The sequence below is a fragment of the Suncus etruscus genome, chromosome 3 (assembly GCF_024139225.1).
Source record: "Suncus etruscus isolate mSunEtr1 chromosome 3, mSunEtr1.pri.cur, whole genome shotgun sequence".
Taxonomy (NCBI): Eukaryota; Metazoa; Chordata; class Mammalia; order Eulipotyphla; family Soricidae; genus Suncus; species Suncus etruscus.
Window position 1 is genome coordinate 131,681,540 of NC_064850.1, and position 14,938 is coordinate 131,696,477.

At 42.5% G+C, this 14,938-nt stretch overlaps 1 protein-coding gene across 1 annotated transcript in view; it reads right to left on the reverse strand.

Annotated features, from left to right (window-relative positions):
• Positions 1–317: 317 nt before the first annotated feature.
• L3MBTL4 (L3MBTL histone methyl-lysine binding protein 4) overlaps positions 318–14,938 on the reverse strand; it is a 330,693-nt gene continuing 316,072 nt past the window's right edge. Inside the window, exons 14-15 of the mRNA XM_049770889.1 lie at positions 2,899–2,961; positions 318–518 (exon numbers count right to left, since the gene is read on the reverse strand). Of these exons, the coding sequence (XP_049626846.1) occupies positions 351–518; positions 2,899–2,961 (231 nt within the window). The 3' untranslated portion in view covers positions 318–350. The remainder of the gene's footprint in view (positions 519–2,898; positions 2,962–14,938) is intronic.

The following is a 14,938-nucleotide window of genomic DNA, read 5'->3' on the forward strand; positions in this document are numbered from 1 at the left end:
GTTTTACTACTTCAGAGATTTTCATTTGAAAAAATGGAAATTTACATTTTTGATGGTGACATATGAGAATAGAAGTATATGTGTGTGTGGGGGGCCTCTTTGGTCTATGTGTTGCAACATACCAGTGAAGCGATATTTGCCAACTGCGCATGGGCCTGGTCTTCTGTCTGCCTAGTTGGCATTGGCTTAGTCACCAAAATCTTCTAAAATATTGACACCACAGACACTTAAAAAGAAATGTTCAGAATACATCTAGATATAACCATGGCGACACTAAAAGCAAATCAACGTGGGCCAATCTTATTGCTCAAGGAACACTGTCCTAGGGCAGCAGGTGCTGGTGGGGGAGCCTACTCCCTGATTCTAGGGCTGGAGGCAAGGACTTCTTCAGTAAGATCCTGGGAATTCCTGAACATGAGGATGGAATTATAGATCTTGAGTGCTGGACCCAGTTTGATCTTCATCACCTTGACGATGTCTGTCTGTGTCAGTAGCAAGAAAGCTTTGCCATCAATTTGCTGTAAGGAAGTAAATAAACAAACAATAATGAAAACATCAGTTGTCATCCACCCAGTCAGTCCTGGGGGCTGAGCTGTGTGCTGCTCTCTACTTCATGTCTGGTATCCAAAGAGAGTAAGGACCCCCTTTACAGAGCTCATGTTATCCACTGCTCTTATCTCTCTTTATCCTCTGGACTAAGTTAAGGGAAAAAGGTGTTCATCTGCTATACAGGAATTCAAGATCCCCTGACTTTTCCTAGGCTAATCTCTGCTGTTGCTTAAGAAACGTTGGCCTGATCTTAGCAATGAGCTTAAAAAAAAAACATGGATATCATTTTATCCACTAAGAAATATCTAGGAATCATCCACCAGGAACACTGCAGTTTGTATACTCCAATATTCTTATAATGGTCAAATAGTGAAAATCATGTTATACTTCCAAAACTACAGGGTTCAATAAATCATGATGTATTACCTAGAAAGGATAGCAGTGAGTTACTGTAGTTCATGTATATCTTAGTGAATTCTTTCCCAATTACGATCAGGGTGATTTTATGTTAATAAAATACCTACTTTAATTTATAACATTATTTGAAAGCTTTATGTTAAATATTAAAGAAAGTTAACTGGTGGAATAATGTTTTAGTTCCCTTCTCTTTTAAACCCCAATGATAAACATTATAATAGCATAAAAAAAAACACAAAATACGTGTTTCCTTTACTCATTTTTAGAATACTGTGGACTGAAATAGAAGAGCTTGCTACATACAATAATAAGGGTCTGATGTCAACCAGATTGCTTTTTGACTGACTCCTAGAAGCTCTTGTGTGCTAAGAGCCTGAATCCTTGGATCTATGGTCATCTCCTAGCTCCATCTATGTCTCTTAACTATAAAGTCTAGTTCAGTATAAGTCATAGTTCCTGGATCAAGAATATGTAACCAAGGGTTTCCTCTGGCAACATCTTTCAATGAATCTAGCATTGTGGTTCAATTCCTTTTTGGTTGAATACAGACCGCTTGGTATCCAGGCCTCACTGAGGAAGTAGAGAGATTACCCAGGGACTGTGATGCTGAGGGTGGGTCAGGTTGTTAAAGCTTTAGGACATACTATTCTCTTTGCATTTGATTTTTCTAAGAACTCTGAAAAGCAGACAAGGACATGCACAATTATGAGTCTAAGGGCTTATTGCAAGCCATGTAGCTTCTCAGAGATGATACTGCAATTGCAGGCAGACTCCAAGGGCTCAGAGGAGATGCTCAGCTCTGGACTGCTACTGTTTGCCAGGTTCCTACTTGGCCACAAGAACTGCACTAGGTAAAATGGACCTATGAATCTGAACCTTAAGATGTTTTCTCATACCCAGGTCCCTGTTTAGAAGAGAAGCAAGAGTGCTAATATGCCAGACCTAGTGGTGATGTTGACCACAGTGACAATCTTGAGCAACTCAGTCTGCAAAGACACTTCTAATGACATTAGGACAGAGAGTGGCTGATATATAAGAGGTTCCACCTGCTGGGCTCAAGTGAAACCAGATGAATAGACTTATCTTCTGGCAGCCCTCCAGACTAACATAGTAAAGATTTTGGTGTTGAGTGCTCTGGAGTTCCCTTAGTGCAGGCAGAGTTCAGAAAGGTCCATAACTTCAATTTACCCTGTGCCACATAGGCTATGAACTCAAGACAGGAAGGATGGCTACTGCGACCTAGGTCTCTGAGTGTATTTTTCTAGAGTTCTAGAGCAATGATGGAGACCTCTGACTCAGATGAATATGGACTGAAATCTAATGCTGTCCTTCATTAGTGATCTTCGATGTCAAGGACTAAAGGGCAGTGACTGTGAAGTGCTTAGCATAGCCTAGCACAAGGCAAGCCACAGTTACCACTGATACTGGCATCATTATTCTTTTACTATCTCAGTTTATTCTGGGGTTGGAAACCTAGAGACTCTAATTCCAAGTCACATGATAAAAGTTTGGTATATTCTTTGAGAGAAGGTAGAAAGAGCAATTCCACAGGTTTCCATGGCTTCTCCTCATACTTGTTTGTGTTCAGGCACGTACAGAGCATGGACATGGGGACACAATGCTATTTTCAATCTTGTGTGGTAGAACACTGTTTTCCCGCTGAATTCGACATAACCTAAAATCAGTGCAAAGGCTTTGTGACCTCCACAGGTCTTAATAAATTACTGAACATATTCAAATGTCCTTTCTTAAGCACAGTGTATGGGCTAAGGTGAGGGGAGGCTCATGCAGTGAACCCTGGATGCTCTTGAGCTCTCTCCTGCCTGAACTGCCTTGTCTTGACCCCCCTCTCTTATTTACACTTTTCTGAATGGAAACAAAGCAGTTTTGGGTCTAGAAGTATAGCATATATGTAATTTTCTCATTTCCTACCTCTTTCTTGAAGCACTTGGCATGCTCTCCGCAGCCCAGAAGAGACTGTACAAATTTAGCCACCTACAGCGCAAGATGAAAAGCCTGAATTAAAACATGCACCTGAAATAATTTGAGGTTGTAGAAATTCAACACTTGAGTAAAATATACGTCAAATGCTCGAAACACTTAGGATGAACAAGTTAACTGCCAAATCACATTAGCATTTACCAGCTCAAAAGACAGCCCCCCACCACATTTCTGTTCCGTATCTTTTCTGACCTCCTATCTAGGCCTCTTATATAGGTTGTGTTTATTGATGATGAGAACCAGTGGGGAGCTCTGGCATTCAGAAATCCTTTTTCTCTGGGTGCTCCTGTTCCACTCACCCTGTAGAGTCAGGGAGGAGAGGGGTGGTGGCCTGTGTGTCAATAAGCAAAATGAAACTGCCTGGCCTTTTGGCAGCCTATGGGCTGCTTGAGTCTCTAGTACATTACATAGAGCTTGTTCCAGCACAAGAATTCAGTGAATCTGTGCTGAGTGATTTCCCACATAAATGACAATTTGAAGCGGAAAAACCAAGACGTTTAACAATTATCCCACATAGTGCCAGTAAGTTCTAGAAAAGAGTTTGGAACTAAAGATTTTTGTCACGAAAAGGAGTTTGAGAGTCTCTTGATTTTTCAGTCTGACCATTTCCCCAGCCATTCAGGCCCTGAATTTTTGTTGTTGTTGTTTATTTTTGGGCCACAACCAGAAGTGCTCAAGAGTTACTCCTGGCTCTGCACTCAGAAATTGCTCTTGGAAGGCTCAGGGGATCATATGGGGTATCGGGGATCGAACCCGAGTCAGTCCAAGGTTGACCACGTGCAAGGCAAATACCCTACTGCTGTGCTATAGCTTAAGCCCCTCCATATTATATTACTATTGTTATTGTTATTATTATTGGTTTGGGGGCTGTACCAGTCAGCCCTCAGTGGTTACTCCTGACTCTGTGCTCAGAAATCGCTCCTGGCAGGCTCAAGGGACCATATAGGATGCAGGGTATCGAATCTGAGTTGGTCCCGGGTCAGCCGTGTGCAAGGCAAACACCCTACCGAGATACTATCACTCCACTTCCCCCCTACCCGAATTCTTTTGACTAGAGAGATGAGATGATAATCTGACCGGTAGCCTAGAAAGTCAGGGGATGTTCCAGAGGATACTGTGAAGGACTGACTGAATAAACATGATGAAGTTAGATTTCCAACATGAAATGATATTGGAACGCTTGTACTTGTGTAGGGCCTAGCACTGCAGACACTAGGGTGAGAAGCTGGAAGATGGGGGCAAAGGAATGCTGGGAGGAGATCTATGCAGGAGAAACTATCTTGTTCTCTTCATTTTCTTCATCTGGTTCTCTGAACTACATTGTGTGCACTTGAATAGCTTGCTCAAGGCCCTATATCAACATGCTTTATAAAGTAGAGAATGCTGGGAAATCCTTGGCACAAGGAAGCCTAGGGCTAGCAACCACCACATCCTGCAGAGGAACATAATGATGTTGGCTCATTATCAGAGAAGAGTGGTGGTGGTGGGGTAATGTTGTCAGGCTCTAAGGCCTGACACCGGTGTATGCTCCCTCTAGGACTCTATTCTCTGTACTCTGCCAGCTATGAGTTTGCTTAATCTAAAGATTTCAGATCAAATATGCTCACCTCTGATGCTAAAAATATTTTATTGAGTCATTTATAATCATCCTTCTAAATAAAAGTATGATGATAATTAAAAAATAACCCAACCCAACATCCCCAAAACCAGTCATCAATTTGCCTCTACAGGTTCTTCAAGCCCAGGTAGTGCCTGTGGGAAGAATGGGGCGTTATATGCCTCTGCAAGACAGCTCTTGTTACTTTCCAACCACTTCACCTGACAGCCTGTTCAGGAAGCCAAGTCTTTCTGCTTTTATTTGTTTGTTTTTTTTTTTGGGTAAAACCCAGCAGTGCTCAGGGGATACTCCTGTCTATGCTCAGAAATTGCTCCTGGCAGGCTCAGGGGACAATATGGGATGCCTGGAATCAAACCACGGACCTTCCGCATGCAAGGCAAACACCTTACCTCCATGCTATCTCTCTGGCCCCCAAATCTGTCTGCTTGGACCATGCTTTCTTTCCTGGGTGGATGAGAAATGTGGAGTGTGTGCTTGGGATCTGAATGTAGTTAAGGAAAGTCTTGAAATGCTATTGAACAAAACACAGAGACATAATCACTGGGACAAGTAACAAAGCAGGGAGTGAAAGGATTGTATCAGGGCTCTGGGATACTGAGACATTGAGAGATGTCACTTCCCATGGGCCCGGAGAGATAGCACAGCGGCGTTTGCCTTGCAAGCAGCCAATCCAGGACCAAAGGTGGTTGGTTCGAATCCCGGTGTCCCAAATGGTCCCCTGTGCCTGCCAGGAGCTATTTCTGAGCAGACAGCCAGGAGTAACCCCTGAACAATGCCGGGTGTGGCCCAAAAACCAAGAGAGAGAGAGAGAGAGAGAGAGATAGAGAGAGAGAGAGAGAGAGAGAGAGAGAGAGATGTCACTTCATCCCCATGCTAGTCCACCAACCACATACATGCTGACTGAGAGAGGCCTCTGCTGGGTGCGAAGAAGGCATACCGGGAGGAGGTCTACTCTGAACATCGAGTTTGCAGTATAAGTGATGGGAGCATTGAGGGAAATAGTGAGTAAAGAACGCTCCCTAATCACCACAGCACATGCTCACATATGTTAAAATTCACAAGAGAGGCATAAGGGCTATGGGTTTCTCGAAGGGACAGATGGTCTGTCAGGTGGGAGCTTTGGAAGGTCTGTCTCACAAGGGAGGGAAAGCTGTGATGAGCACTACTGGTTGCTCAGCCTTTCCCCAGGCGGTGTGGATGTTAGCCACAGGGAGGCTTCAGTTAGGGCAAAAACTGCAGATTCAGAAGGGGGTAGGCAGCAAAAACTGGGGAGGAAACCATGGTTTCCAGGTGGGCTTGCACTTCTACCAGCAGTTCCGATGGCCCTGGCACACTGCTTTACTAACTGGCACCAACTTGGAACCACCAAGAGAGTTTTTAAAACCACTCAAAGATCTGGGGACATGGTTCAGCAGTAGAGCATGTATCATGCTTATGTGAGGCTCTGCATTCAGAATCTAGCAAAACAAACATACACTCTCTCTGAAGCTATAAAGCTTGGCTGGATTAAATTATTAGGCACACATTTTTATATTTTCTGGTTGATTCTACAGTGTAATTAGGCAGAGGACCAGAGCAAGAGAAAACCTGAGAGACAATGCAGCAAAGAGTGGAAAGCAAGTCTCTCATTCCCGGTAGGACAAGGTGGGCCCACCTATCCTTTCCTGGGGGCTTTCCTAAATAAAGCAGGACACTGGGCAGACTCCCTGGTTCCTGCTCACTAGAGGTCACTGCACCCAGCCTACTCCCAGTTGTGCATCCAACATTGTGTCTAAATGGAACCCACATCCCCATGGTGAAGAGTTTCTGCTTTTAAAGAAGGTTGGTCCAGGGTGTCTTTTCCATAGGAATACTACAACAAAAAAAGTACAGCAGACAGTTGTCACTGGGATATGGCTAAAGGCATATATTTTATTGCATCTTAACTGCTAGCTTTCTTGGGGAAGTCAGGCCAGTCATTGCCCCCCTCTACCTCCCCTTCCTCATGTTCTTCAGAGCAAAGGGTCTGAAAGACCTTTCCTGTGTTTGTGCTCCAGGAAGGTTTGTTCACAGGTGTGCTTGAGGCTCTTGCTGTGATGGCTTTGCACAGGTTATAATGTCCTTTTCTAGAAAAGCAAATGAATTGCTTAGTATTGTTGACAAAAAAAAAAAGTCACAGTGCATGTCAAGGTATATTGGATTTTTTTTTTAAAAAAAAGGGGGACAGGGATAAAATTGTGTTAAGCCAAGTGTAAACAGACCCAATCCTCTGTGAAGGCAGCCTTGTCTGGGAGGAGCCCCCTGTTCCTGCCTCCAGCCCCCCTCATGGTCTCAGCATGGACCACTGCAGTGAAGTCGCTTTAGCATTGACTAAAATGCTCTGTCTTCTGGAACAAGCTTTTTATTCTATTCAATCTCTAATGTGTTTTTTTTTTTTACTTTCCTCTCTGAAGAGTAAGTTTCATAAAATCTATTGAGACATTATAGACATTAATAGAAAGAATGATAAAAATAACTAAGTGCCTGAGCATTACTCATTAACATTATTCACTAGAATGTTAGTATTTATTCCTTTTGTGAATAAGTTATAATTCAGATTTTGTCAAAAAACCTGTTTTGCTCTTGATTCCTAACTGGAGTGTCACGAGCCTGAACATATCATAGAGAACAATCAGAAAGCTTCCTTCTCATTCTCCCCATCAGAGCCTGCTTCCTTACTTAAAATTTATAGTTAATATGGGGTAATTTTCACAGCAGTGGACTCTGACAGAGCAAACTTCCATCCTTGTCTATACCCAGGATGGCTGTGTGAATGCATCTTTGTTTCCTGGTGATGGTGGCCTTGCTGATAGATCCCAGGGGGTGCTAGACTTTGTAATTGCCAAGCTGATATGGAGGCTGACTTGAGGATGCTCCCCACAGGGATCCACAGCTAAAACCTTAGCTTTGTTCTGGAAGCCTCCAAGGAAGGGAGTTAAGTCTTAGGATGACACAGCAGTCTGGAGAGGCTAAGAAAGATGACACTGCACTGTACCCATTACTTCACCCAACTTACCCGCCCCCGTCCCTCTCCCCCCCCCCCCCACTGACCTACTTTCCCTGCATTCTCTCAGAGCAGAGCTCAGCAGGCCTTGTTTGCTTCTGTGAGGTGGCTGCTTTCTCAAATCTTTCTGAGTGATGGTTGTTCCCAGTCTTGCTGAGAGTGTAGTTGTGTGCTCAAATGTACTGGCCAAAGGTCCACCTGGGACTGTCTTTCTAGCTTTAGTCTCATTTTTTTAAACAGTAGAGTTTACTTTGCTCCTCCCCACTTCTTTAAAAAAAAAAAAAAAGGATCCAGTTGTACAAAGCTGCTGTGCTTAGTTAGCAGTATCCTGAATTTTTCAGAACAATCCTCTCCTGTGTAAACACTGCTTCTAAAGAAACTGCCATCTTTTAAGTTAATGGATATTTTGGGAGTAGTTGGTGCTATCGGGAAATTTATAGTGGTGCTTTGCAAAGTGCTTTTGAATATATGAAATAAAATGGCTCAAGGTACCAAGCATTTGTGTTTATGTGTGGCTGTCATATGAAATGTCACCTGCAACCATCATAGCCTGCCAGAAACACCTGGCAAGGGAGAACAGTATTCAAGTCATCTCCTCCTCCTTTGCTGATTTACTGCTCACATATCTGTCACAAGCCTACTCTAGAAGAGATACTATGTGATAAAGATACTCAAAGGTCTCCTTGCACAGTGTTAATGACCACTTTTCCTGTACTGACTATTTTCAGAAGTTAAGTAAGAAACATTGACCATAACCTGATAATATGCACAGATTATTTGGTAAAATTTTTTTGATCTGGTATTGCAACTAATTGGTGTCATCTAGTCTGCCATTCCGTTTATTTCAGTCTATCTGTGTCCTCAAAAAAACATTGCTCTAGTAGGAATAGCTAGTAATGAAGAAGTTAAAAGCCAGCCCCATATTCTAGAGAATGATAGAAAGACAGAGAGCGCTACTGGTTCTTCAGAGAAGAAGGATGCAGAGCAGAGGACAGCATGACAGAGAAAAAGGAAGTTGGGAAGTCTGTTCATTTCCTCTTCTTGTTATGGGTGGGATTTTTTGTCACAAGAAGGCAAACAGGCTAGTGCTCTCATAACTTATTATTAGGAAAAATGTAAGTCAAAACAACCACAAAATATGATTACATCAGTGAGAGTAGTATATATAAAAAAAGTATGGACATCACTAGTGTTGGGGAGATACAATAAGAAAGGAACCCTAATTCACTATTAATGAATATGAAGGCTAGTTCATGGAAAGCAACATAGAAATGTATCAAGAAGGCAAGAATTAAAACTTCCATATGACCCAGCAATACCACTTCTGCCTTTTACCCCAAAGCATAAAAATATTAATTTGAAAAGTATTATGCACATTTATATTTCACTTATATTAATTAGTACAACTACCAACTTATCAAAATCCAAATGTTCAACTATGGATGAATGAATCAAGAAGCTGTGGTGTAACAATGTAATGAAATACTACACAGTTGTAAAAAGGATAAAATAACGCAATTTGCTGCCACTTAAACAGAATTAGAAGGTATTATGCTCAATGAAGCTAGTCAGAAGAGGGACAGATATAAAATAATCTTGCTCATATGTGGAATATAAAGAAACAGTAAGGGAGTAATAAAAAGTCAAAGGCAATAGGATTGCACTTGGTCCAAAGAGCTGAGTTATTGTGTATGTAAACATTTCAATGGAATTATTATGTTAATGACCCTACCCTGATCATGATTGTGCCCTACCCTAGGGTGTGACCTGGCATTCTGCTCCCACCCTAGGGTGGTACCTGATTCTGCTCCCACCATTGGGTGGTACCTGATCCCACCATTGAGTGGTACCTGAATCTGGGGTATAAAAGCAAGGGTCTGTGGAAGGTGAGAGGCTTTTGGGGGGGGGGTCTGATTCTAGGGCCTTTTGGCTTTAGCCTCTTCCACGGAATAAAAGCTGTTTTCTTCAGAAGTCTGACTGCCTGTTAGCTTTCTTCCCACCGCATTCACCTCAGAACCGCCGGCTGAACAGGGTAACAGACGCGTGGTCTGAACTGGAGGAGAAAGGCCTCATCCTCCATCCCTCTATCAGTCAACCCCATCAAAGGCAGTATTGCAACACTGAGTCTATGTGGGGTTTGTGGTGTGGTGGTGAGAGAGGCCTTTTGGGTACTAGATGAGGAAAACAGGCAATTGGTGGGTGTGTTGCTGAAATGACATGAATGTGTGAAACTATCATCAGCTGCATCCTAAATCACAGCAAATCAAACAAATAAATTATAAAGGTTGCAGCACATCATCTGCTCCAAAGATACTGGATACACAAGTCCATTTTAACTTTTTATTTTATCTTAATTTAGTTTATTTAATTTAATTGTTTTGAGGGCCACACCTGACTGTGAAAAAGGTTACTATTGCCTCTATAGTCACTCCTGAAAAACTTAAGGAATCATATGGGATACTGGGGATCAAACCTGGATTGGCCATGTGTGTGGCCATCGCCATTTTTTAAATTTTTATTTGTATTGAAACCACTGTGATAAACAAAGTCCTTCATAGTTGAATGTCAGATATACAGTGATTCAGGGCTATTTCCACCACCAGTGATGACCTCCCTTCACCAATGATCCCAAAGTGTATCCTATAACATCAGTCTTTGCCACCTAGCCTGCCAATATAACAGGTCCCTGTACGTGTAGATTGTTATAGTCTGGGTCTCCTTATTCTATTGTTGTTGACTTTGGCTTGAATATTTAGTTCTGTCCATTTTTATTTCCACCAATGCACCTGAGACCACTTAATTCCTGGCCTCCATTCTTTCTTTTCTTCCCCCTGTTCTTAATTTTATAAAAAAAATGCAGAAATATATGGTACAACAAAGTAATTAATGTCCCAAGGTGAAAAATGAAAAAGGTGGAAGTCCTATCTAAAAGAAATAAAAGGGGTGGCCGTTTTTTGCATAGACACAGCAAAAGTTGGGGAAAATAGAAAGAAGAAAAAAACCTCTGGCCTACAAAGAGAGTGTCCCTACCCATGAAGCATCTTGCCATAAGATCAACTACAGGCTCTAGAACCATTTTAAATGTGGCTCTGAAACAGTTACCTAAAACAGTCATAGTTGCAGGCACTCTGAAATACCTTCTGAATGAGATTCAGCCCCTGTGAAATGCTTTATTTTCAAAGCACAAATAGAACCCTCAGAAGATACCTGAATTTATTTTATTAAATATTCCTCTTGACATTTATAGGTTCCTCAAGATGTTATAGAGCAGTGTTTTCTAACAGGGGACAAAGGACCTCTAGCATATTCCAAGAGGGATGCAGGGGGAAAAAAATCACATCAAATGTGGGGTGAAGACTATCAAATGTGGGGTGAAGACTATCAAATGAAGGTCGAGCTGGTCAGATAGGGGGACCATAGGAAGGAAACAAGGCATACAGAAACACTAAAGTATCTGGAAATTTAAGATGTGATCTTGTCATTAAGGGCACTGAGGTAGGGACACATCAAGACTAACATTAGAAATAACCCAGACTGAGGTTTGGTATGGTCCTAGGAAATTATAAAGCATGGAAAGCAGAAATGACCTTTTATATTTTTTTCGTATTGGGGCACACATGGCAGTCCTCAGGGGTTACACTGTGCTTAAGGTACACTCCTGGCTGGCTGGGGATCATTATAGGGGACCATATTGAGTGAGGATTGTCCATGATTCACTGTGCTCTGGTTCCAGCCCTGAGAGAGAGCCTAAAGCAACTTCTTGCAGGGGTGTTTCTTTGACCTAAAACATTGAATGTCTCTTCAGCAGTGAAGACTGGGGTTCTATGTGCTGTCTTTACAGAGAATTTAGAGACTATGATCTCCCCCTCCTGATCTTCCTTGGTGATATCTTCACACACAGACACACACACAATTCTATTAAACCTCTGCTTTCTGAGGCCTTTCCTGATCTAAGGAGACTTGCATTGGAGCCTGCCACTGCCTTCAATGATCTTAAATCTGTCAGAATTTAAAATCTGTCAGATCTGAAGATCCCTTTCCCTATTTTTCTGCTTAGTATCCCTAAAAAGGGAGTCCTGGTATTATTTTCAATTCTGGGTCAAACCAGTGGTGTCCAGACTTACTCTGGCTTTATGGTCAACCACCTACCTGTGTTTAGGGTCCATTATGTGGTGATGGGGACTGAACCTGGTTAGGTGCAAGGCCAAGTCACACTATCCTATTGCCCCTGGCCAGAAGTCTTGTTTTTGGGAGGATGTTGAATTAATGATCCTATATTAATCAGTATTCATACTCTACCCTAGGGTGTGATATGTTTATAGGATTACTTGATTCCCCCTACTTGGTATTCCTCCTTCATCTAGGATGTAGCCTGGTTATTGTAAATAATAGTTTCGGTTTCAAGAAGGAAGGCGCTCATTATTCGGTCTTCCTCCACTAAGCTGCTTCCTTCTTAGGAGCAGAGGTATGAGTGGTGGGATTCCTGGCTTGAGTGTTGGACTTCCTGAATCACTTCTTGCACCCTTTCACTATGTGGATTATTTCTTGTGTTGTTTGCTCCAGTCATACATCTCATCAGATTCTGATTATGGCGGGAGGAGGAAGAGCTGGGTGGAGATGGTTTTCCCATTCTGATTCCTCTCTTTGGAAAGATAACAAAATTCCAGCCTAAGAGTAAATCTATCCACCAATCACACACAGTAAGTTCAAAGCCCCCAAGTCCAATGGCAGAGTCCCAGCTTTGATCCCTGGCTTGAGCCTGGCATCTGTCCTGCTGTGTGGAACATTTAGTACTAATTTTCCACTTGAAGCTTTTCTTTCCTAAACTCCACCTTCTTCTCTTCAGTAAGACCCTTCTCAGTGTTTTTCTGAACCTGTACTTTCTAACCTTGGTCTCTTTGTGTTTGGTCTTTTACCCTTGTACTCAGTAGCACTCCTGGATGAACACTCTCTTCATTCTTCAATATCTCCTTAGTGAAGCCTATTCCTAGAAGCTAATCTGCATTTTTCAGGTCACCAATGGGATGTTTGCCTCAACAAGGTTCATCATAGATTCATACATTGTTTGCACCTGCCTCTGAACTGGGTCCTTTCCTCAAAGTTTCCTTTTGTTTGCTGAAATCAGCACTCTTCTTTCACATGAACTCCATAGGCCCCAGAGCTCTTATGTATTATTATCCTAATTGAGAACTAAAGAGAGAAGTGCCGAGACTATAATGGAATCATATTAGGCTCATTTCACTTCTTCACCTTCTGGGTCCAATCTATTTCCCTGTGTGGTTGCTCTAGACTCTAAACTGGCTCCTGAATTTGGGATCTCACAGCAGTACCCAGTGATGGTGGCTTGCTTCTTCCCACACTGACTTGATGCCAGTCTTTGCCATTCTACTCTCCCTAAGTGCCTTCTTGGAAGACTGATGTTTTGTATAATAGCCCGAGGAGGCAGGTCCTGCATATCCTGCACACTCAGTGCTTGGCTATGCAGTAGCCCTTCATCCACCCCCATGCAGGTGCCTCAGTTTCCTTTGATGTGAAGCCAGAGTGTTACCTTATTCTATATTAATAGCTCTGGCCAACACTGAAGTAAATGACAGAAAGAGTTGCTGTCCTTGCACATATCATCCTAATTTCCAGACAGCTTTTCTTCCCCTTCACTTCAGTAGCTTCCTTTCCTTCCTCTACTTGGAAAATGCATTTTTGTTTCTTGTGAGGTCACAACTGGCAGCGCTCAGGGCTTACTCTTGGCTCGGAGCTGAAAGATTACTTCTGGGGGTTCTTGAGGGATCATATTGTTGGGAATAAGTTTATGGGAATGTTAGAATATAAGTTTGGCTTAGAATCAACTGCTTGTTCTGCTTCTGTAACCTAATTTTGCTACAGACATAACTACAGCCTGTTCCAGGAACTTTAATGGCAAGTACCAGGACAGTTAGATAAACTGAGAATGCCTGGGGGCCTGCGAATGAAGCGTACCAGACAGAACAGTTAGATAAACTGGCAACACCCAGGGGACTTGTGGACTACAAACTGTATCTAACCATACCCAAAGTTTGGTGGGCATCTGGTGGGACATGAACCCCTCTTCTGCTACTTAAGCCAATCAGTTTAAATCTGGCTGATGTAACATGTACTAAGAACCTATAGTTTTACCCTTAGACTGAAAAGCCCCAGTGACCCTAGTACATTGACTTGTGAGCAAGCCTACCTCAGGATCTCCACCTGGAAGAGGAGAGGCTCCAGTATGCTGGTAACTGAATAAATTCCCTTGCTCATTGCATTACTGCCATCTCCACTGGTCCTTGTGGGTCAGATCTCGAGTCCAGAGCTAACAATATGGGGAGCTAGGAATTAAATGATGATCTGAGGGATGTGTGCAAGGCACACTGTAGTATTTCTATAGCTCCAATGCTCCATTTAAGTTTCAAAAACAGCACTTCTGCCATTCTATATTCAGACAACAAAATTCACTCATCTTATTAGTTTACTGTGGGGAATTCTAAGTGCCAGGTAGAGTGAGAGGTTCTTAATATATTGAAAGTCTTTCCTGATGTGGCATGGGATAAGATGTGTAGGTTCAGACACAGCAGCAAAATGAGTCTCAGAAGAAATGGAGATTCAGGGAAGAATAGTTCTTCCCCTCCGAGACAGAGGAAAGTAGAGTGGCTGAAAGCTGGTAAAAGCATCAGTGAGAAAGGGGATTTGAGGAGTAGCAGCAATTGTGAGAACTGTGTGAATGTAGGGATGGAAGAGAAGTGCGATTCCGTGTCCAAGGTGGAAGATAAGACTGGAAAGCAGACAAGGGCAGCCCAAAAAGCATGCAAAGGAGCTTATGTGGGAGCCTGGAATATGGTGGTAGACAAACTCCTTTCTCTTCAATATACATGCCTCTGGACATAGCTGCTCTGTGCACAGTGGCTGTTCCTCATGATGATCCTTCCTTTAATATCTTTCAATAATAGTGATGATGTGAAGGGCCAGAATCACAGTGAGGAGCAAAGAAAGAGGAGTTGCAATTCCTCTCAGCAAGAAAGAAGAACACTATAGATGAAGGTTCTAGAACCAGAAAGGAATTACACCATTGAGGACTTCACTGAGGCCCCATTGGGTCAAAGAATGGTTTTGGGGCAAAACAGTTGGTCTCAGACACCATAGGTTGAGACCTATAGTGTTTATGTTGATTGGTTTGTGAAGTTGATACGTGTGGTGTATTACTGAGGAAAATGCACAAACAGGGCACACTGAGCAAGGTATCTGAGGAGAAGGATCACATTTTACCAAACTCCAAACACTCAGGAGTCATTGGAAAATTTTTTCAGTTCTCCTATTTGCAG